The sequence below is a fragment of the Salvelinus sp. IW2-2015 genome, unplaced genomic scaffold, assembly GCF_002910315.2.
Source record: "Salvelinus sp. IW2-2015 unplaced genomic scaffold, ASM291031v2 Un_scaffold221, whole genome shotgun sequence".
NCBI classification, from domain to species: Eukaryota; Metazoa; Chordata; class Actinopteri; order Salmoniformes; family Salmonidae; genus Salvelinus; species Salvelinus sp. IW2-2015.
The window spans coordinates 3,218-25,561 of NW_019942527.1; the positions used below are offsets into that span (position 1 = coordinate 3,218).

At 42.1% G+C, this 22,344-nt stretch overlaps 2 protein-coding genes across 2 annotated transcripts; both read left to right on the forward strand.

Moving 5' to 3' along the window:
- Positions 1-2,965: 2,965 nt before the first annotated feature.
- Positions 2,966-5,171, forward strand: LOC112068196 (interferon alpha-inducible protein 27-like protein 2A). The gene is made up of 4 exons (XM_024135275.2): positions 2,966-3,053; positions 3,208-3,237; positions 4,075-4,236; positions 4,567-5,171. Exons 1-4 carry the CDS (start codon positions 3,044-3,046, stop codon positions 4,659-4,661), a joined length of 297 nt encoding a protein of 98 aa, XP_023991043.1. The 5' UTR covers positions 2,966-3,043; the 3' UTR covers positions 4,662-5,171.
- Positions 5,172-10,359: 5,188 nt separating this feature from the next.
- Positions 10,360-21,464, forward strand: LOC112068197 (kunitz-type protease inhibitor 1). The gene is made up of 11 exons (XM_024135276.2): positions 10,360-10,458; positions 10,782-11,250; positions 13,516-13,673; positions 13,917-14,058; positions 16,617-16,787; positions 16,870-16,911; positions 17,266-17,394; positions 17,840-17,890; positions 18,043-18,213; positions 20,272-20,331; positions 20,675-21,464. Exons 2-11 carry the CDS (start codon positions 10,842-10,844, stop codon positions 20,860-20,862), a joined length of 1,521 nt encoding a protein of 506 aa, XP_023991044.1. The 5' UTR covers positions 10,360-10,458; positions 10,782-10,841; the 3' UTR covers positions 20,863-21,464.
- Positions 21,465-22,344: the final 880 nt, after the last annotated feature.

Consider the following 22,344-nt stretch of genomic DNA (forward strand, 5'->3'; position numbering starts at 1 on the left):
GTTGTAAGATGCAGGAGAGAACAACACTATCACACAATTGAGCCAAAGAAGCACTGGGCGCCTAGTGCTGTGGCGTCAATAAATCTCCACGCTGCGTTACCTATTATGGCTAAAGCCGTTTCACACTGGTTTGACGGGATCACCAGCCGTTGCTTCTCCATTTTTCCAGTCCACAAGAAAGGCATTCCGGCTAATGCCAGCAGCCAGGATTTACAAGCCGCATACGCCTTGTTCCTCCCAGATCATATGTATGACATTGAGTTTAAAAAACGGGGGCCCCCCGGGTTGTTCCCTCCACACAAATGCAATGTGATTGTATCCAGACTGGCTGTGTACAAGAGAAAGACAAAGGCAGTGTGGATGCAGTGGACATTTTCCATACCGCTCAGCTCGATGCACTACCCGGTTCACTAAGCCACATGTTATCATAACAGGAGAAAGGAAAACGATGTGACCTTGTCATAGAAGTGACACCTAAACAGCCGATCGTTGTCAGGTATGGCCAGCTACTGCAGAACAGGATGCTGACTCGCGTATTCCAGCCGGAGAAACGAAATGAGTACAACCCGTACCAAGGATGGTTGATGTGGGGAATGAGAGTTCATGGGATACCCTGAAATTGCCAACATCAGGTGTTTTGGCAGCAACTACTACTGAAGGTTCATGTTGGATTGGTCAAAATGAAGCTGCTCGCAAGATGCCACTTCTTGGTGGCCAGTTGATACAACAGAATAGAAAATATGGCGAAAGAACTGTTATGCGGTAATGTTGGAACCCTTCATGCCTGCTCCTGTTCTCCTATGTCCCACCCTTGGGAATGGCCCACAGAAGCCATGGCGAGAGAATTCATGTGGTACTACCGGCTATGTGTCCCTTTGAAAAAGCCACATGTTGGCTGGTTTATAGTTGATGGCCATTGCCAAATGGCCAGAGTGTTTTGGCCACTGACTGCCTCCACCCTCAGAGCTTCAACGAATTAGAGTGGGTTCTTCAAGAAGCAACGTTTTGGCACGCTTTCGGGATTGCCGGGCTGCACGGCTAGTAATAAGTGACAACGCGCAAGCTTTTGTAGTCGACGAATTTACAAGATTCATGTCAGTAAATGGAAAGCAAACACTCCAACCTCAGCTCGGCGTTGAACCCACCGCTGCCACCAATGGGCTGCCAGAACGCTTTGTGCAAACCCATAAAGCAAGGACTGCCGCGGCAGCAAACGAGTATGGAGGCTTTGAAAACCAAAAAGAAACTGGCCAAGTTTCGCTGGTCTCCTACCGTAAAACCACCCCACATCCACGACAAAGGATGAAACGCACCAGCCGCCAATTGATGTTTCGAGGAGTCTTCTCCGCACACGGCCTGGACATTCATGACAGCCTACGAATGGCGTAATGAGAGTGTGAACAAACAAAGCCAAGATGCCTCTCCTGGCTGGCCCGGGGGGGGCAGCCATCTCCAAACCAGGACAGGATGATGATGGTCGCGCAGAGGACTGCAGCTAAGAGGCAGTGAAATGGACAAGACGCGGGACCGTACAATACCACAAACGGGACCCAGACAGCTTATACAGGTTCAGTAGAGCCCAACCATGAATGTGGCGGCGTCCACAGTTAACCAAAGTGCATTTCCACGGAAAACAGCCACAACCAAGTCGAGAGAGAACAGGCCACAGAGAGCTCCTAGAAGAGTGGACACAACAATGAAACTCGTATGAGTGAATGTGTTGAAAGAAGAGTTAAAGAGATCTCCGCCATGGCTGAAGAAGGAGATCGTGGGTGTGAACTGAATGGCAGGTTCGTGCAATGACTAATAGCAGAAGGACCTTATAAGTGAGCAAGCACAGCACTGGAGGGATGTATCAAGGAGCCTCCAGAAATCTAGGTCGCTTACCAGAACGAGCACCGATCCCACCATCAGACTGGACTTAAAAAGCAAAACAAAAGAAACTAACTGTCAAGTTCAATATTAAAAGATGGCAAAATAAATTACAACAAGTTTCTGGGTAATGTTTTCAGTTGATGGTTTGGTAAAAGTAACTCTCTGATTGTATAATGAGAAGAATGTTATTTCGTGTAATTACCTCATGTCCTCTTTAAGAATGGATGCCACCTTTGTCATGCCCAGTAGCTTGTTCTATGTTATCTGGTACTAACTCATTCTAGTAAATGTTGAGCTCCATGTTCCCATTTTTGTAGTTCAGAGGCTTTCTTATTATTAAATAAGATTAAGAAGCTAAGACACGTACACGTTGTTTAAATATCATATTTAAAAATCAGTTTACATGAATTGTTATGTGTCCATACAGTTGCACCTCTACAGGAGAACCATATTGTCTAATTAATTGCTAGTACAGAGTCACAGAATCAATAGAAGTTGATCTCTGTGATAAATCCCCCAAGTATACTTATTGATCATCCTCTCTTTTTATTGATGCTATTTTCCACCTTTATTTTGCACATTAGATCATTGTAAGACTCTCTTATTATTTAGACAGAGGACATAGACTGGTACCCTCGGTGCCTGAGACATCTCTGTTTTGAATGCCACAGGACCGATCTGATGTGATTGTTTGTTGCTTTCCCACTAGTGCAGCAGGGTTACTGGGGGGCGGTCACAAACCGCAGTGTGGCTTGTTGTTGGAGGAGCAGCTGGGAGGCTCTACCGCTACAGCAGCTCAGCTCATCTGATGATCCAAGATTTGATTCGATTGATACGCATCGTCTTGGGGACAGCTCTCTGTCAAAACCAATTTCTTTATCACAGGAACAAGAACGAGTTGACTTTCGTTTTCTGTTTTTGCCCTGATTTGCCTGCTCGACGACAATGGACACGGATCTTGTTCCGGCAGGTCGTGACAACCAACACCCTGTCAATCAAGTTTCCAATGCGGAATGCTTGAAATGTCCAATATGCGCACCGAGATGGATACAGACACACCCTAAATTGGCGCACTTAAGTTTCGTTTCCCAAAATTTCTAGGCACTGCATTATATAACCCTGACCCAGTCTTTTCCCCTGCAGTCACTGATACAGTCACTGAGGAACCATGGATCTTCGTGAGTGACCTAAACCCCTAATGTATCTGACTAAATCTAAATTGTGTGAAGTAGGCTAGGCTAGGCTACAGTAACAATAACCAATGCATACATGTGGCATGCAATTTTCATGTAAATATATTTGCTCATTGTACATCCTTGCTTTTTTTAACAGTTACCATTATTGCGGTCACAGCAGCAGCAGGTGAGACATTTGCCATGCTATTTAAAAATCGACTCTGACATAATTAAAAAGGTAATATATTATCAATTACCCTGTGTCAATTTCATTTCAAACCAAAAACTGATGAGAAGACTAACGGTCGTCTTGTGGTGAATGAGCGGACCAAAGCGCAGCGTGAAATGTTGACATAATGATTTATTTAAACAAACGACGAAACACGAAATAACACATGATAATTAACAAAATAACAAACGACGTAGACTGACCTAAAACATGTGAACTTACATATAACGAAGAACGCACGAACAGGTACAGACTACAAACAAACGATACAGTCCCGTGTGGTAACATATACGGACACAGGAGACAACCACCCACAACAAACAATGTGAAACAACCTACCTATATATGGTTCTCAATCAGAGGAAACGTCAAACACCTGCCTCTGATTGAGAACCATACAAGGTCAATTAACAATGACACTAAACATAGAACAAGCAACACAGACTGCCCACCCCAACTCACGCCCTGACCAACTAAACACATACAAAAACAACAGAAAACAGGTCAGGAACGTGACAAAGACAATATGAAATTTCATAGAAATACCAATATTGTGGATAGCCTAGTTTAATTTAAGTAGGCTAAGCTACCAGCAAAATMCCAATTCAACCCATGGTTACAGGTGCATAATAAAAAGCATAGCTAGCTACACATGTTAAATCATTTGCCGTTTTCACATCTAATTTTGAGAGATTCCATTTTTTGTTAACATTTTACCCAATAACMTCAATATGCTACTTAGCCAACTGTAGTAAGCTACAATTTAAATGTTTATTTTTTATTTTTACTTTTAAGGGGGAGCGGTGGTCTTGGCTCCAGTTGCCCTAGGAGCTGTAGGGTTTACCGCCGCTGGCATCGCCGCAAACTCTGTTGCAGCCGGCATGATGGCATCGGCAGCCACGGCAAGTGGCGGTGGTGTGTTGGCTGGAAGCACCGTTGCTGTTCTGCAGTCGGCAGGTAATGAGTCACATTTTCATGTGTTTAAATATCATATTTAAAAATCAGTTTACATAATTGTGTTGTGTCCAATACAGTGGCAACCTACAGAACCATATTGTCAATTAATTGCTATTAGAGTCACAGAATCAATAGAATATGATCTTGTGATAATCCCCAACTATACTTTGATCATCTCTCTTTATGATCTATTTCTTCCACCTTTATTTGCACATTAGATCATTGAAGACCTCTTATTTTTAGACAAGACAATGATACCCTGGTGCCTGAGGTACATTCTGTTTTGAATATTGGCCCCAGACCGATGTATGTTGTGTTGTTTCCCACTAGGTGCAGCAGGGTTAGCTGGGTCTACAACCGCAGTGGTGGCTGGTGTTGGAGGAGCAGTGGGATGGCTCACCGCTACAGCAGCTGCACTCATCTGATGATCCAAATATTGATGATTGATAGCCATCTTGGGACAGCTCTCTTGTCAAAGACAATTTTAATCACAAAGATCACCTCTTTAAATATATATATTTTTTWATCCTTTATTTAGGGATACATATAAACACTAGATAAGACGGTGAAGGAATGCTTTGTGTTTAAGAAATTGTTATATTGAAGTTCATATCTGCAATATTGTGTGCAATGAAGGCAAATTATGACTGACTTGTTCTGTTTGGACATCTTGCTCAGCTGCACTTTCAAGCCCAGGGCTTTTTATACCTTTTTTATATTTCAGTTTAATACCTTCTTTATCTCAATCAAAGGTCAGGTGTTGCCAGATATAATGTAAACATTTGTCTGTCGTCTTTGTCTCTATATACAGTATGTGTTAGCTAGGGATGGAAATTAGTGTAGTCTTTGCAACATGATGTTTTCCAATTGAGGTGGTCTCACTGGTCTGTTGTGCAGTGGTGTAAAGTACTTAAGTAAAAATACTTTAAATACTACTTAAGAAGTTTTTTTGGGTATCTGTAGTTTTACTTCACTACATTCCTAAAGAAAAGAATGTACTTTGTACTCCTTACATATTCCCTGACACCAAAAGTACTCGTTACGCTTTGACAGGAAAATGGTCCAATTCACACACTCATCAAGAGAACCTCCCTGGTCATCCCTACTGCCTCTGACCTGGCAGACTCACTAAACATAAATGCTTAATTTAAAATAAGGAATTTGAAATGGTTTGTACTTTTACTTTTGATACTTAAGTTCATTTTAGCAATTCCATTTACTTTTGATACTTAATTATATTTAAAACCAAATACTTATAGACTTTTAATCAAGTAGTATTTTACTTGTTGACTTTCACTTGAGTCATTTTCTATTAAGGTATCTTTACTTTTACTCAAGTATGACAATTGAGTACTTTTCCCAGCACTGGTACAGTGTCTATGGTTGCATTGGTTTGTCCTTCTTTAGGTTTTAATGGCAGACTACACCAATTGCCGTATTGCAGTCACCTACTGTACAATCCATTGTACTTTGATACGGTAATACAAAATTGAGGAAAAGGAAATTTACCCTGCCAACTATTAGCCCTCACTAAAAAACCCACCACCCCTTTCCACCATTTAACCCCATCTAATCCTACAGCAGACCAACTGTCTGGGGGGACAGAACACTTACACTCAACACCCCCTGGTATTTGTGKGTCTAACTTTCTCACWAATTATTATTCACAATTCATTCAGGACTATCCGTAATCATGGTAGCATCCACATTAATGTAGAAGTGTTTWGAAACATATTCTATTATTTACAATAAAAGTGACTCCAAAATGACACAATACATGATTTACCATTCATTCTAAAGGGCACAAAATAATGTGAAACACAACCAAATTCAAACAGCAAATGCATCCAACAAATTTGTAGAGTCACAAGATTGAGTAATCATTGCGACTAGGAATATGAGACCAAATACCAAACTTTTGACTATTTTATTACACATATCAGGGAATTTTCTCAATTCTTTTGGTCCCCTAAAATGGGACTTATGTACAAAAGTACTGTAATTTCTAAACGGTTCACCTGATATGTATGAAAATACATTCAAATTAAAGCTGACAGTCTGCACGTTAACCTCATAGTCATTGAATCAAGTGCTGGAGTACAGCAACAAAAAATGTGTCACTGTCCCAATACTTTTGTAGCTAACTGTATACTTTCAAAGACTACTCAAATGGATTCCAGTAAATGTTTTACTTTCTGGTCAATTTGTTCCTTTGCTCTGCAAAATCCCATGTCCTGGTTACAGTTAGTTTACCAAAACAAACATTTGTTACAGTGCTCTCATTTGAAAGTGGTACTTTGTATTGTAATGCCCTTACTGAAGAGAAGATAGTTTTTGTTTTACAGTAATAAAGGTTAAAGAAACCACAATGCCACTGCACAGTAACTGTTCACTCACAGTTGTATTTGCAGTATTTCAAATGCAAGCCTTTGGGCGCCACCTAGTGTCAAGGATGGGCCAAAACAATCAAAATACTGTCATGTTACTTACAGTATTTGCTGTAAACCACATAGAAGAATATTACTTAATATAAGCTTAGTACAACTGTCCTAGCCAAAATATACACTGCTCAAAAAAATAAAGGGAACACTTAAACAACACAATGTAACTCCAAGTCAATCACACTTCTGTGAAATCAAACTGTCCACTTAGGAAGCAACACTGATTGACAATACATTTCACATGCTGTTGTGCAAATGGAATAGACAAAAGGTGGAAATTATAGGCAATTAGCAAGACACCCCAAATAAAGGAGTGGTTCTGCAAGGTGGTGACCACAGACCACTTCTCAGTCCTATGCTTCCTGGCTGATGTTTTGGTCACTTTTGAATGCTGGCGGTGTTTCACTCTAGTGGTAGCATGAGACGGAGTCTACAACCCACACAAGTGGCTCAGGTAGTGCAGCTCATCCAGGATGGCACATCAATGCGAGCTGTGGCAAGAAGGTTTGCTGTGTCTGTCAGCGTAGTGTCCAGAGCATGGAGGGCTACCAGGAGACAGGCCAGTACATCAGGAGACGTGGAGGAGGCCGTAGGAGGGCAACAACCCAGCAGCAGGACCGCTACCTCCGCCTTTGTGCAAGGAGGAGCAGGTGGAGCACTGACAGAGCCCTGCAAAATGACCTCCAGCAGGCCACAAATGTGCATGTGTCTGCTCAAACGGTCAGAAACAGACTCCATAGGGGTGGTATGAGGGCCGACGTCCACAGGTGGGGGTTGTGCTTACAGCCCAACACCGTGCAGGACGTTTGGCATTTGCCAGAGAACACCAAGATTGGCAAATTCGCCACTGCGCCCTGTGCTCTTCCACAGATGAAAGCAGGTTCACACTGACACATGAGCACATGTGACAGACGTGACAGAGTCTGGAGACGCCGTGAGAAACGTTCTGCTGCCTGCAACATCCTCCAGCATGACCGGTTTGGCGGTGGGTCAGTCATGGTGGGGTGGCATTTCTTTGGGGGCCGCACAGCCCTCCATGTGCTCGCCAGAGGTAGCCTGACTGCCATTAGGTACCGAGATGAGATCCTCAGACCCCTTGTGAGACCATATGCTGGTGCGGTTGGCCCTGGGTTCCTCCTAATGCAAGACAATGCTAGACCTCATGTGGCTGGAGTGTGTCAGCAGTTCCTGCAAGAGGAAGGCATTGATGCTATGGACTGGCCCGCCCGTTCCCCAGACCTGAATCTAATTGAGCACATCTGGGACATCATGTCTCGCTCCATCCACCAACGCCACGTTACAAAACAGACTGTCAGGAGTTGGCGGATGCTTTAGTCCAGGTCTGGGAGGAGATCCCTCAGGAGACATCCGCCACCTCATCAGGAGCATGCCCAGGCGTTGTAGGGAGGTCATACAGGCACGTGGAGGCCACACACACTACTGAGCCTCACCTTTTGAGTTGTTTTAAGGACATTACATCAAAGTTGGATCAGCCTGTAGTGTGGTTTTCCACTTTAATTTTGAGTGTGACTCCAAATCCAGACCTCCATGGGTTGATAAATTTGATTTACATTGATCATTTTTGTGTGATTTTGTTGTCAGCACATTCAACTATGTAAAGAAAAAAGTATTTAATAAGAATATTTCATTCATTCAGATCTAGGATGTGTTATTTTAGTGTTCCCTTAATTTTTTTGAGCAGTGTATATTTGTTTTACTCACGGTTTGTAAACAATGTCTTCGTGGACAAACATTACTTCAAAACTATKATTTTAATATCACGGCAGTCATTGCATTGCAACGCACTATAGCTGCGTTTTGCATCTGTAGATCCATCTATGAATCTAGCTGGCTAACACTACACTAATCAAGTCATTCCGTTGTAATGTAGAAACTAATGTAATAGTTTCTACAGTGCTGCTATTCGGTAGACGGTAGACGTTGGCTAGCTGCTAGCTAGCTAGCTAGCAGTTAGAGGCAGCTGGTAATCGTTGCCTCTAATTGGGGATCATATTTAGGTAGGCTTTTTCCCCACCTGCATTTGTGGGATATTGATTGTTTGTTAGTGTGTTTGGGCACTACGTCCTCACGGTTTTTGTTAGTTTCACTTAAATAAATATGTGGAACTATACTCATGCTGCGCCTTGGTCTGCTCATTTCCAAGATAGTGACAAACAGATGTTAGCATGTTCCAGAGTTTTCTGTAAGTCTTTAGTTGACACTAAGATTCCTCTTAACCTCATTGAATATTCTGCACTGTGCTCTTGCAGTCATCTTTGCAGGACGGGCACTCCTAGGGAAAGTAGCAACAGTGCTGAACTTTCTCCGTTTATAGACAATTTGTCTTACCGTGTACTGATGAACATCAAGGCTTTTAGAGATACTTTTTTTTACCCTTTCCAGTTTCATGCAAGTCAATAATTCTTCATATTGGGTCTTCTGAGATCTATCTTGTTAAACGCAATTCTTCTTCTGAACAGAAAACTCTAATTTAGTGAGTGTTTTTTATAGGGCAGGGCAGCTCTAACCAACATCTCCAATCTCGTCTCAATGATTGTACTCCAGGTTAGCTTACTCCTGACTCCAATTAGCTTTTGGAGAACTCACTAGCCTAGCGGTTCACATACTTTTTCCAACCTACACTGTGAATGTTTAAATGATGTATTCAATATAGACAAGAAAAATACAATAATTTGTGTGTTAATAGTTTAAGCAGACTTTGTTTGCCTGTTGTGACTTAGATGAAGATCAGATCTAATTTTATGACCAATTTATGCAGAAATCCAGATAAGGGTTCACATACTTTTTCTTGCCACTGTATATACAGTACCAGTGAAACGTTTGGACATACCTACTCATTCAAGGGGTTTTCTTTATTTTTACTATTTTTCTACATTGTAGAATAATAGTGAAGACATCAAAACTATGAAATAACACATGGAATCATGTAGTAACCAAAAAAGTGTTAAACAAATCAAAACAAATCAAAAAATATTTTATATATTAGTTTCTTCAAAGTAGCTACCCTTTAACTTGATGACAGCTTTGCACACTCTTGGCATTCTCTCAACCAGCTTCATGAGGAATGCTTTTCCAACAGTCTCGAAGGAATTCCCATATATGCTGAGCACTTGTTGGCTGCTTTTCCTTCACTCTGCGGTCCAACTCATCCCAAACCATCAAAATTGGGTTGAGGTTGGGTGATTGTGGAGGCCAGGCCATCTGATGCGGCACTCCATCACTCTCCTTGGTCAAATAGCCCTTACACAGCCTGGACACATTTCAATATAAACCCTAAATCTATTCTGGACTGTCTGGAACCTGTCTTATTACTCCAAGTGAATGATCTGTCAGCCGGAAACATCTCTCTCTATATGTCAGTAAGATCAAACGTATCCATATAAAGTATTTAACCCAAATTCTGATTCGTTGGCCCACCTGGGGGCCATCTATCAGTTGAATTATCTATAGTAATGTTAATGTCCCCTCCTATAAATAATAACGAATTGGGAAATTTAGATAACCAATGAAATATACGTTACTCTACAGATTCAAGCAACTCATTATTCCCATGCTTGGTGAAGTCTTCTTCTACTCCGATACCACTCGAAATGGGAGTGCCAATGTGCTTTGCGCCTCCGGTCACCTCTTTGGGTAGATGGGAGTAGAATTTCACTTCCTGTATGTAACAGGTATCCGAAGAGAGAGAGTGACACACCTGTGAATTGTAAAGATATTCAGTTGTTTCTTTTATAATCGACGACAGATACAGAATTTACAGGTGACATGTGTTAATTTCTAGTGCTGTTTTGAACAAATATGAATCTATAAAGTTACAGAAGAGTTGGATCTTGATTATTTATATGTTTGACGTAATTCTTACCTTTGAAATCAGAGGAACAGAGAGACACTGCGATATACAAAAGTCCTGAACGTTTCTATACAATTGATTGGTGTGTGTGTATAGTATAAAGATAGACTGCATAGTGTTTTGTATGTTATTTAGATCATGTTACGACTATTTATTTGAATGATAATGTATATTTAATTAATGCATTCCATGGTATGTTATTTGACGTTTACTATATATCGCTCTGTTTTCAGGTCATCTGTTGGATTATCCTATATTTTGTGGGAAATAGTTTTCCTGGACAGTTTTGTAGAATGACTACTCTCCCAATTGGATTGTTATTGGGCGCTTTTGTGTGCTCTATTGTTTTCCTGGGGCGCGCGGAGGCCCAGCCTTTAGGGGAACAGTGTTTGGACAGTTTCGAAAAGGGCAGAGAAGATTTCGTTCTCGACACGGATGACTCGGTGAAATACGGTGCGACTTTCATCATTAAACCGAAGGTTGAGAGCACCAAGGACTGTATACGCTCGTGCTGCAAAGATCCCAAGTGTAATGTCGCTTTCATGGAGAATGGGTCCGGTGAGGGCATGATCAAGTCATGCTTTCTCTTTGACTGTCTATACAAGCAGAAGTACGTCTGCCGATTTGTCAGGAAGAAGGGATTCCTGAACTACATCAGAGACGCGGTTTATGAAAGTGATCTGGCCACAAAAAACCTCCCAGGTAAAACAGGCAGACTGATCTCTGACTGCCCAATATGTACCCCTAAAGGGCTTACCATTACGTTTAGGTCCAAGGACCTTACATGCTATTTTCAGAGGTAGACTGGCTCTGGCAACCAAAACAGCCAAATACTCCATATAAACGTGAGTCTATTCTCAAATTCGATACGGTTCAAGGAACATAAAGCTTTACTTTCATATCACATCATAATTTCACAAATGCTAAATATTCACTTACTGCACTGTTTAAACTGTCTTTATCACAGTTGCAGCCTGTGACAACACGTTTCTGGTGGCCTTCAGGTACACACACAGGTGGTCCCTCTGTCTTCTGTAAATACACAAAGTAACATGGAAATATGGTGGTGTTGGTACACTAACCCTAAAAAGGTGTTTAAGAAATTAACCTTTTAGTTATTTGAAAAGTATTTCTTGCTGGTATGAAAGACACTTTCCTTATGCTTCCAAAAGCGTCAGGACTCTCAAGAAAACTCCCCCTGGTCAGAAGATGCACTACATGGTCAACAGTATGTGGATTCGGCTATTTAAGCCACACCCGTTGCTGACAGGTGTATAAAATCGAGCACACCGCCATGCAATCTCCATAGACAAACATTTGAACATTGGCAGTAGAATGGCCCGTACTGAAGAGCTCAGTGACTTTCAACGTGGCACCGTCATAGGATGCCACCTTTCCAACAAGTCAGTTCTTCAATTTTTTGCCCTGCTAGAGCTGCCCCGGTCAACTGTAAGTGCTGTTATTGTGAAGTGGAAACATCTAGGAGCAACAACGGCTCAGCCACAAAGTGCTAGGCCACACAATCTCACAGAACGGGACTGCCGAGTGCTGTAGTGTGTAAAAATCATCTTTCCTCAGTTGCAACACTCACTACTGAGTTCCAAACTGCCTCTTTAAGCAACATCAGCACAATAACTGTTTGTCAAGGAGCTTAATGAAATGGGTTTCCATGGCCGAACAGCCGCACACAAGCCTAAGATCACAATGCCAAGCGTCGGCTAGAGTGTTGTAAAGCTCACCGCCATTGGACTCTGGAGCAGTGGAAACACGTTCTCTGGAGTGATGAATCACGCTTCACGCGATGGGTTTGGTGGATGCCAGGAGAACGCTACCTGCCCGACTGCATAGTGCCAACTGTAAAGTTTGGTGGAGGAGGAATAATGGTCTGGGGCTTTTTTTCATGGTTCGGGCAAGGCCCCTTACTTTCAGTGAAGGGAAATCTTAATGCTACAGCATACAAGGACATTCTAGACGATTCTGTGCTTCCGACTTTGTGGCAAAAGTTTGGGAAAGGCCCTTTCCTTTTTCAGCATGACAATGCTCCCGTGCACAAAGTCAATACAGAAATAGTTTTTGGGGATTGATGTGGAAGAACTTGACTGGCCTGACCTCAACCCTATCGAACACCTTTGGGATGAATTGGAGCTGGGATACTCAAATTAGTATGATATGTTATATTTGGTATGGTCTTTGCAATTTGTAACATGTACAAATTTCAATTCGTAAAACATGCGAAATGGATTATGGACATCCACAAATTAATACATACCATACGGAGTGTCCCGGATTTACATTTACTATATTATGTCTACCCCTGAGTCCAGGTTGAAACTGGAGACCCAGGTATCACTCTCAAACATCACAACATAGACACTCTCATCAAATTAACTAATTAAGTCTCCAATGAACTTTGTCTCCATTGAACTGCTTTCTAAAGTAACATGAACACACCTACCATTTAGCTATATTATTATGAGCAGAGAAAGCAACCCACTACACTTGGGACTGTCTGTGGTTTGCATCACAATAGGAGATCTCCATAGGAGATGAAACCACCTGCTTAGAGAAGAGCATTACCCACACATGCCATGGCTCAATATAGCGCTTATTATATGGCTCATTATAAGGCCCCTTGTCACAGTCTGAGGTTTCAGTTTTCACCTCATTGCTGCTGAGAAAGCTTCTTACAGGGGAGATTGGTATTGTGCTGTGAGTCAAGTAATGGATTGCAGACTTGAGTGAATATTGTATGTCAACAGGATGTAGTTAGCAAACAAATTGATTTCCTGAACCTTATGTTGTTAATGTGTTGACACTCAAAACCCTTCAAAAAACTTCAACCTAGTCAAATTTGAACCAGCCATATGATCTATGTATCTTTAACATAATGGGATATCTTAAAGCTGCATCTATTTTCAGTATGAATATGTTGTATTGAACGTGATGAAGGTTGTATTCAACTTCCAGGTGAAGTGGACCATCCTCCAGAGGCCAATGGAGGTCCGGACAGAGTGGTGCAGCCCCAGGAAAGTTTAACTCTGAATGGCAACGAGAGCAAGGACGACCACGATAATGTCACGTACCAGTGGCACCTAGTGTCAGGGAACACCTCCGCTGTCATTGAGGTGGGCGATGATGACTGGGGCATCAGGGAGCACTGGTCAGGCTTTATTGGGATGTTTGGGGCATTTACCTGATCATAGTTAATGGTGATTGCTCTTTCACTGTGTAAAAATACATGCGAAGAACAGGTCACCCTGGGAACACCAGAGGATGAGGATCACAATTAAAGCTTCTCTATTTTCAATGTTCTGCCACACTAGAAAACATTGATAAATGTTCTTTCTTTGTCTCCCCTTGTCTCCTAGAAAACTACATTTAAAGACCAGGTGATCGTGTCCAACCTGGCGTCAGGAGTGTACAAGTTCCAACTGACCGTCACAGACTCCAGTGGGCAGTCCGACCAAACCCAGATCACTGTCCTTGTGCTTACCCCTGAGCAGTCTGAGAGTGAGTATACTAAAGTATATGTGAAACACCTGCAAAGCACACCTAGCTACACAGTTTAACACAATTGTTTTGAGGGTGAAGGGACATGCTGTATTTATTGAATTTCAATGCACTTATAAACAGTTAGTTGCCTGTATGAAAGCAATCTAAAGTGACAATGATCTTTGAAGTGGTCTACATCCGAGTGATCTGTCATGTTTGGAGCAGGGACCATGTGGAAATACTATGAGAAACTTTGTCATTGAGGTGAGAAGGACTGATGCCCTTCTGACCATATTGGCCACTGAACACATAATGCAAGTGAATGCAATGTTAGGAATATAAATCACTTAAATGTTTTCCTTCTAAACTGAGGGAACTGTCTCTGCATTGGAATTTTGATGTGAAAAAGAAATACCCGATTACAAGTATACACTGAGTGTACAAAACATCAGGAACTCTTTCAATGACAGATTGACCAGGTGAATCCAGGTGAACGCTTGATCCCTTATTGATGTCACTTGTTAAATCCACTTCAATCAGTGTACTGTAGATGAAGGGGAGGAGACAGGTTAAAGAAGGAGTTTTAAGCCTTGAGTCAATTGAGACATGGATTGTGTATGTGTGCCATTGAGTGTGAATGGGCAAGACAAAATATTTAAGTGCATTTGAACAGGGTATGGTAGTAGGTGCCAGGCGCACCGGTTTGAGTGTGTCAATAATTGCAACGCTACTGCGTTTTTCACTCACAACTGTTTCCCGTGTGTATCAAGAATGGTCCAACACCCAAAAGACATCCAGCCAACTTTACACAACTGTGGGATGCATTGGAGTCAACATCCTTGTGGAATACTTTCGACACCTTGTAGAGTCCATGCACCAATGAATTGAGGCTGTTCTGGGGGCAATAGGGGGTGCAACTCAATATTAGGAAGGTGTTCCGAATGTTTTCTGCACTCAGTGCATGTGGCATGTTAAGTTCATAACTAATTTTTATGACTTTCAAATGCTTGCTGATGACTCTTATCGGTTGTACTGGTTTAAGTTGAGTTGATTACAACAAGACTTGATATCATAATCATCTATTTTTCATGCCACGTGACATGGCATGAGAATACTGTCAAAAAGACCTGTCCAGGCAAGCTCCTCTGATTCCCGTAGAACAAAATCAACATTTCCAGATTTAAGAAAGCACATTCATAAGTAGATTTGTCTCAGCTTGGACATCTATATGTGGGCTCAATCGCCAGAGACAACAGCTTAGTATTCTTCTTTTCCTAGTAGCTGTTTACTCCATGGCTGTGAGTGACTGAAAAACCCATATGTCCTCCAAGAATGACAGTATTGGCTCATAACAGGATGACAACTCATTATCACGCTGGCTTATACTTGGTAGATCAACAGTGCTGCCTGGCTGTTCATTATAGGGTAACAGGGAATACTTAGGAATCAGACAATGGAAGGGTTTTCTCTGCCATGCCCAGTTACATGTGTGTGTATGGAATGGATAGACACTTTTCCTGGGTTATCAGCAGAAACAGGAAGTCAAGAAAGCTGTGGTGATTTCCCTCCCTCACACTCTGCTCCCTCTTTCCTTCCCACCCGGCCCTCCCCCCTAACCTGTCTGTCTGGTTTCAGCTTGGGTTTCACAAACTCAAGCAAACTCCTTTAATGTCATGGTACTCTAAACGCAGACTCTTGATACTCAAACACTTTGAAGTTATTTCTGAGTCAGTTATACAATTTGGAGCATGTCTTAACAGACTGAGCAGAGACTATTAACCATTCATTGAGCCAGTTACCCATTAACTAGTCTCTACTGAATGGTGTTAGGAATGTTCCTCTGTGGAAAGACCAATGCATAGTGACCCCTGATCTGAGTCACACAACACGTACAGCTAAATGGCTGCATGCCTTAATGCTGGATGAATTACAATGAACAATGCTAGTAGAATCACAATTAAAGATACCCTGACAACATGAACCCCCTCTCAGCAAAATATATGTACTGTCCACAGACCATCCACATTTATTTTCAGTGGATGAAGTAGGCCTGGTTTTAGGGAAAGTTACTTAGCTTTTTTTTATTTGACACATCACGTCCAATCAAAAATACTATTTTATTTGTGACATGCTTTGTAAACAACAGGTGTAGACCAACGGTGAAATGCTTACTTACGGGTCCTTTTCCAACAATGCAGAATTAAAGATATAAAAAATAAAATATTGACTGGCTCTCTAATATTCTACACAATTTTTTAAACATTTTATTTGAAGGTATGTTTATAAACTTCTATGTTATGAGTTATGTTTATAAGAAAATGTCAAAATAATTTTAAGCGTTGCACATGAAGTAATGAGCTGTTTGAAGCTATGATTATGTAAGCAGTTTATAAGCACTGTAATAAACAGTTTATAAGCAATGTTTTTCACCAAAAAGTGTTACACATGATTCTGTCTGGGCTTCCACCACTGAACCACAACATAAAATACAATCACATGACATTTGTGTGTATTGTTTTATTACATAATGTTATCTAATCGCCAGTGTCCCCACTCTCTGATACTTCATCCTTCAGATCACTGCATGGTCCCCAAGAAGGTGGGTCCCTGTCGCGGATCCTTCCCCCGCTGGCACTACAATGCTGCCTCAGAGAGGTGTGAGGAGTTCCTGTTTGGGGGCTGCAGAGAGAACCTCAACAACTACCTCTCCCTCCAGGAGTGTGCCAATGCCTGTGATGGTGTGTCAGGTATTATACAGATCCCTTTTGTTTTTCTGAGAACAGTTTTTGGAGACGATTGGTTGGTTGATTGGTGTTTCCTTTTTTGTAGTTATTCACAGAGGTAGAACTGGACCACTTCCAGCCCCTAGAGGTAAGACTGACTTACATTTCATTTATTGTTCTCAGGTGTATGACTATGGAAAGTAGCTGTACTTATAAGCTCCAGCTTTTTGGCTATGCCTCCCCCAGTCATTGACATACGGCAAATATATGTATATTTGAACTATCTGTTGACTGATGCATATCTATTGAGACTTATCAGTTACCTGTATTACTTGTGTACCCTATAAGGTGAATCTACGGGTAAAAGTCACTTTTACCTCACCTCTTCTGCTCACCTCTGTGTTGTTGTGTTAGAGGTGTGTGGAGTACCCTGTTCAGCTGTGTATTATGTTTAGAGGTGTGTGAGGTCCCCAGTTCACCTGTGTGTGTTGTTGTGTTTTAGAGGTGTGTGGAGTACCCTGCGGGTCAGGCCAGTTCACCTGCACCAACGGCTGCTGCCTTGACCGAGGCCTGGAGTGTGACAAGGAGCAACAGTGCAGCGACGGCTCAGATGAGGAGAACTGTGAGGACTGTGAGTACAGGCTATGCAAACCAACCCTAATTTACATACAACACTGCATTGGCCTTACCTTACCACTGACCTTACATTACAAGTGCAGTCATGAAGTGAAACTATTGGGGTGATCAGTTGTTGTCATGTGAAGTTGCTTAAAGGGATACTTCGGTATTTTGGCAATGAAACCCTTGATCTACTTCCCCAGAGTCCGATGAACTTGTGGATGCCATTCTCTGCGAGCAGTTTGACGGAAGTTGCTAACTAGCGTTAGCGCAATTGGTAACTAGCGTTAATGCTAACGTTAGTTAGAGGTAGTTTTGCAAGCCAATTCTAACATCCTTCATACTGGATGCAGAGACATAAAAATGGTATCAATGAGTTAATCTGACGCTGGGGAAGTAGATAAATTGCTTCAAATCCAGAAGTATCCCTTTAACTCTTGCTTTCTTCCTTTCATCAGTGAATGAGAACTTCCAGATTTTACTGCAAATTCCTGTGGATGAACAGAAAGGTTGAGTTTTACTCTTTTGAAACATGTTCACAATAACAGGATCAATCTAGGATTTTGTTGTTGAGTTAACTGGTCATATATGGTGCCTACCCCTACTCTGGCTCTCCTTACGAACGCTAATCTCTCTCACACACATGTTCTTTCAACCACAGTTCGCTGCACGGAGCACCCCAAAACAGGAAACTGTCGGGAGAGTTTTACCAAGTGGTACTACAACCCTGTCTACCAGAAGTGCTTCCGTTTCAACTATGGCGGCTGCTACGGGAATGAGAACAGATTTGACACTGAGGATGCTTGTATGAGTACCTGCAAACTGGTAACAGGTAGGTTTGCATGCTTTAGCCATTACAACACTTTCAACTGATTTTCAAAATTGTTGCACTGTTATTAGGGATGCACCGATATGGAATTTTGAGCCGATACCGATATCCAATATTTTCCTTGCCAAAAAAAAACGATACCGATATATAAAAATAATTGCGGCCTTTTAAGCATTCTAGTACAGTTAAATAGTTGAAACACACACACATACTGACCACATATGTCCCCATTACCAGTAAAACATAATCAAAACCTATTTCTTTCACTTACTTGCTGTTTCGTTGATCATTTGTTCAGTCGTTTCATTCTCAATCAGGATTTCATTATACATGTCAAGCAGTGAAGTTTCAACTCTGTCTGTCCGTGGCCTCTCTTTCTCAGTGCGCACTGTCACTGTGTCCGTGTCCATCTTGTCCAGCTATGTCTAACATTTCACCTAAACCCTGTTTCCTGTCTGCATCGAAGTAGCGGTCCTTGGACCTAGCATTGAGCATGGTGGCGACACAGTAAAGAGGCTCAGAGAGAGTGCCACCGAATCACTTGTTCACAGCCTCTAGTAGAGTACTTTTGCAAGTTTTAACCCCACGGTCTGTCGGCAGTTTTATTGAGCAGGCGTTTCAATGCCATGACAGAAGGTATCACATCTGCTGGAAACACAGCTGATGAGCTTATTTCTCAAGTCAGTTGTTCCAATGGAGCTAGGAGTGTTTTCAATAAGAGTCCACTGGTTTGTACTGATTGTTGCAGGTAACTCCTAGTCGGCTGCGTACACGCCAAGCACTCGTTTTTGTTCAAGCAGGCTCTCCATGTAAAAAGTACTGTTCCATCTGGTGGAAACATTTTGCTTACGCCTTTTCGTTTTCACTCCAAGCTGCTCTTGTATTGCTTGCAGGCGGCTGTATGCGAGCTGTGAGTGTTTAAAATGACCCGCTATCTTCCTACTTTTTGCCACTGTGTCAGATATGCTGCGTTGGGCCAAAACACCTTCGTTCACAGCCAGTTGCAGCGTGTGTGCCATGCATGGCAAACTGGCGACCCCACATTCTTCCAAAGCCTTTGTCATGTTACGTGTATTATCACGTAGCACAGCGTGTATTTTGTTCTTGGGGATTTCAAACATGTTCTCAAATGCCATTGAAATGGCAGCAGCGGTATGAGAACCAGCACATTCATGAGCATGCAATACGGCTTTCCTCAGTACGAAATCCTCGTCGAACCACTGTGCTGTCAGACTCAGCATGCTCACGGGGCTGACGTCGCTGGTCCAAATGTCAACTGTGAAGTTAATAGCAGTGACGCCCATAGCAAGTAGCTCATGGATGTGCGTTTCAACAATACTGTGTAACTCCGGTAGGGCAACATCTGTAGATTGGCGCCTACTTGGTTGTGTGTACCGGAGCTCGAGGTGCTCGACCAGTCGGTGAAAGCCAACATCCACGACAGAGAACGGTTTATTGTCAAGGGCAATGAATTCCATTATCTTGGCGGTAATGGATTTCGCCTTTGAGTTATCTCGCAGAAATGTTCCTACTCATTCAAATGAGTGCTCGACTTTAACTTGTTTCGTTGTTGGAAAAGTACGCTTCGTTTTTTTCTGCTTTTGTTCTACGTAGTTGCTGAGTGTCTGGGGGGGATGCACTTTTTCCCCTCAGGAAATAATAGCAGCACAAACGTTGCATTTGGCCTTTTTTGTCATCTTCCTTTGAAACTTCAAAATATATCCACACAGCAGACATTGTGGGCTAGGTTAGGAATGTGTCATTACGTCATCTAGCTACGTTATACAGGTATGCATGTGAGCTTTGACATCGGTTTTGCATATCGGCGTTAAACTATACATAGAGCCAATGTTGGCATTTTTAGCTAATATTGGCTGATTCCGATATGCTTACCGATATAGAGTGCATCCCTAACTGTTATATTACCCTTTGAGATCATAATAATGAAATGTTACAGAGCTAAAGTATTTTCCTATGTCAGCACCACTACATTGTGTGTATCAACAATACTGTAGCTGTGTGTAACAACTCACTTGTCTCTTATCCTTGCCATGTGTTCAGAAAAGGACGTCTTTGAAATAACGAACCGATATGAATACCAGGACACTGACGGCCATATAGGTAATTAGCTCTTCTTTATTCTGCAAGATGGAGCCTTTTGTCCCTCAGGACTCAATGGAAAAGACATCCTGACAATAATAATAATAAAGTAAAACCAATTATTCCACCCCATCAGGTTTAAGGGCCTTGGGGGTCAAAGCTGGTCACAAAGATCTTGTGATGATGAAGCTGTGTTTTCCCTGCACATTCTCCTCACTTTACTCAAACACTGTGAATGTTGCACATGATTGTCTGTCTGTCCAGTTTTTGCTTCCCTGCACATGCAGGATCCTTTCATATAGTTATTGACTTACTGGTGTGTGTGTGTGTGTGTGTGTGTCTCTTCATGCCCATCGTCTCTCAGGAATCATAGTGATAGCTGCACTGCTTGGCCTGGCCATCATAATACTGCTGGTAGTTCTGTGTTACTGCTTCATGAAGAGCAAGAAGGAGCAGACTCAGCGCCAGCGGGTACCCGTCAACGGCTCCCAGGTCTACACCAGGGAGGACACGGAGCGCCTGGTCTACAACACCACCACCAAGCCCATCTGACCCCTAACCTCTGCCCCCGGAACCTGCCTAGGTGCAAGCCATCATCATTGCATGAACTCAGATCAATATTTTATTTTATGTGAACCTTGGAGGGTTTTTGTGTACCAGTATAATATTTTATTTTCCCCAAATATAGGCCTGTTTTTTTTACAAGACCTTTACCTTGTTGTTGTAATGTAGGTCTAAGATTTTTTATTAGTTTGACTCCACTCAGGAAAGCAAAAGTGGCAGCAATTCTTCAAAACTACACTTGCCTTTTTCTCTTCCTTGCAGTAACCTGTCAGAATTTAGATTGTTGGTCAGCAATTCTGCACTCCGGGTATAATGGTCCTACGATTAAATCCACAAATCTGACTGCATGTAAACTGTTGGAATAGTGGGAGCTGAAAACCTTCCAATATTGCTAACTAACTATTGATTTGTTATTCTTCTTATCTTGTTTTATCATATTTGAGGCATTTCAAAAAAAAATGTGTTGCTGGAAATATATTGTACATTATTGACACCCTTTGTCTTAACTGGTAGAAGTGAGAGCAAGTTATTTTTTACTTTTATAGTTTATTTTGTGATTATTAAAACTGGTATTTCAGAAGGAAACGGAAGAGGGGAAAACAGTGAGTTTGTGCCTCATCATGGTGGTCACATGTTATAGGACAATATACTCTTTATTTACTCAGCTTTTTCATTAACACTTTTGTATGTAGTTTTCTCTTTTACCATTAGCTCTCAAATCCTAAATAAAATGCTGTTCCCAGAATCAAATCACAAATACAACAGGTGTAGACCTTACAGTGAAATGCTTACTTACAGCCCTTAACCAACAATGCAGTTAGAAAATAACTCCACTCCACTCCCCCCCCCCCCCCCCCCACAAAAAAAAGTAAGAGTTAAGAATAACACATAATTAAAGAGCAGCAGTAAATAACAATGCGGGGCTATATACAGGGGTACTGGTACAGAGTCAATGTTAATGTGTGTGTGTGAAGGTAATGGGTGAAGGTAATTGAGGTAATGATGTACATGTAGGTAGAGTTATTAAAGTGGCTATGTATAGATGATAACAGAGTAGCAGCAGTGTAAGGGGGGGGGGGGCAAGCAAATAGTCTGGGTAGCCATTTGATTAGCTTGTTCAGGAGTCTTATGGCTTGGGGGTAGAAGCTGTTTAGATATGCCTCTTGGACCTAGACTTGGTGCTCCGGTACCGCTTGCCATGCAGTAGCAGAGAGAACAGTCTGACTAGGGTGGCTGGAGTCCTTGACAATTTATAGGGCCTTCCTCTGACACCGCCTGGTATAGAGGTCCAGGATGGCAGGAAGGTTGGCCCCGGTGATGTACTGGGCTCTGTCGGTTAGGGGCTCGTAAGTAAGCATTTCACTGTAAGGTCTACACCAGTTGTATTCGGCGCATGTGACTAATACAATTTGATTTGCCTTGCAGTCGGAGGCCAAGCAGTTGCCATACCAGGCAGTGATGCAACCCGTC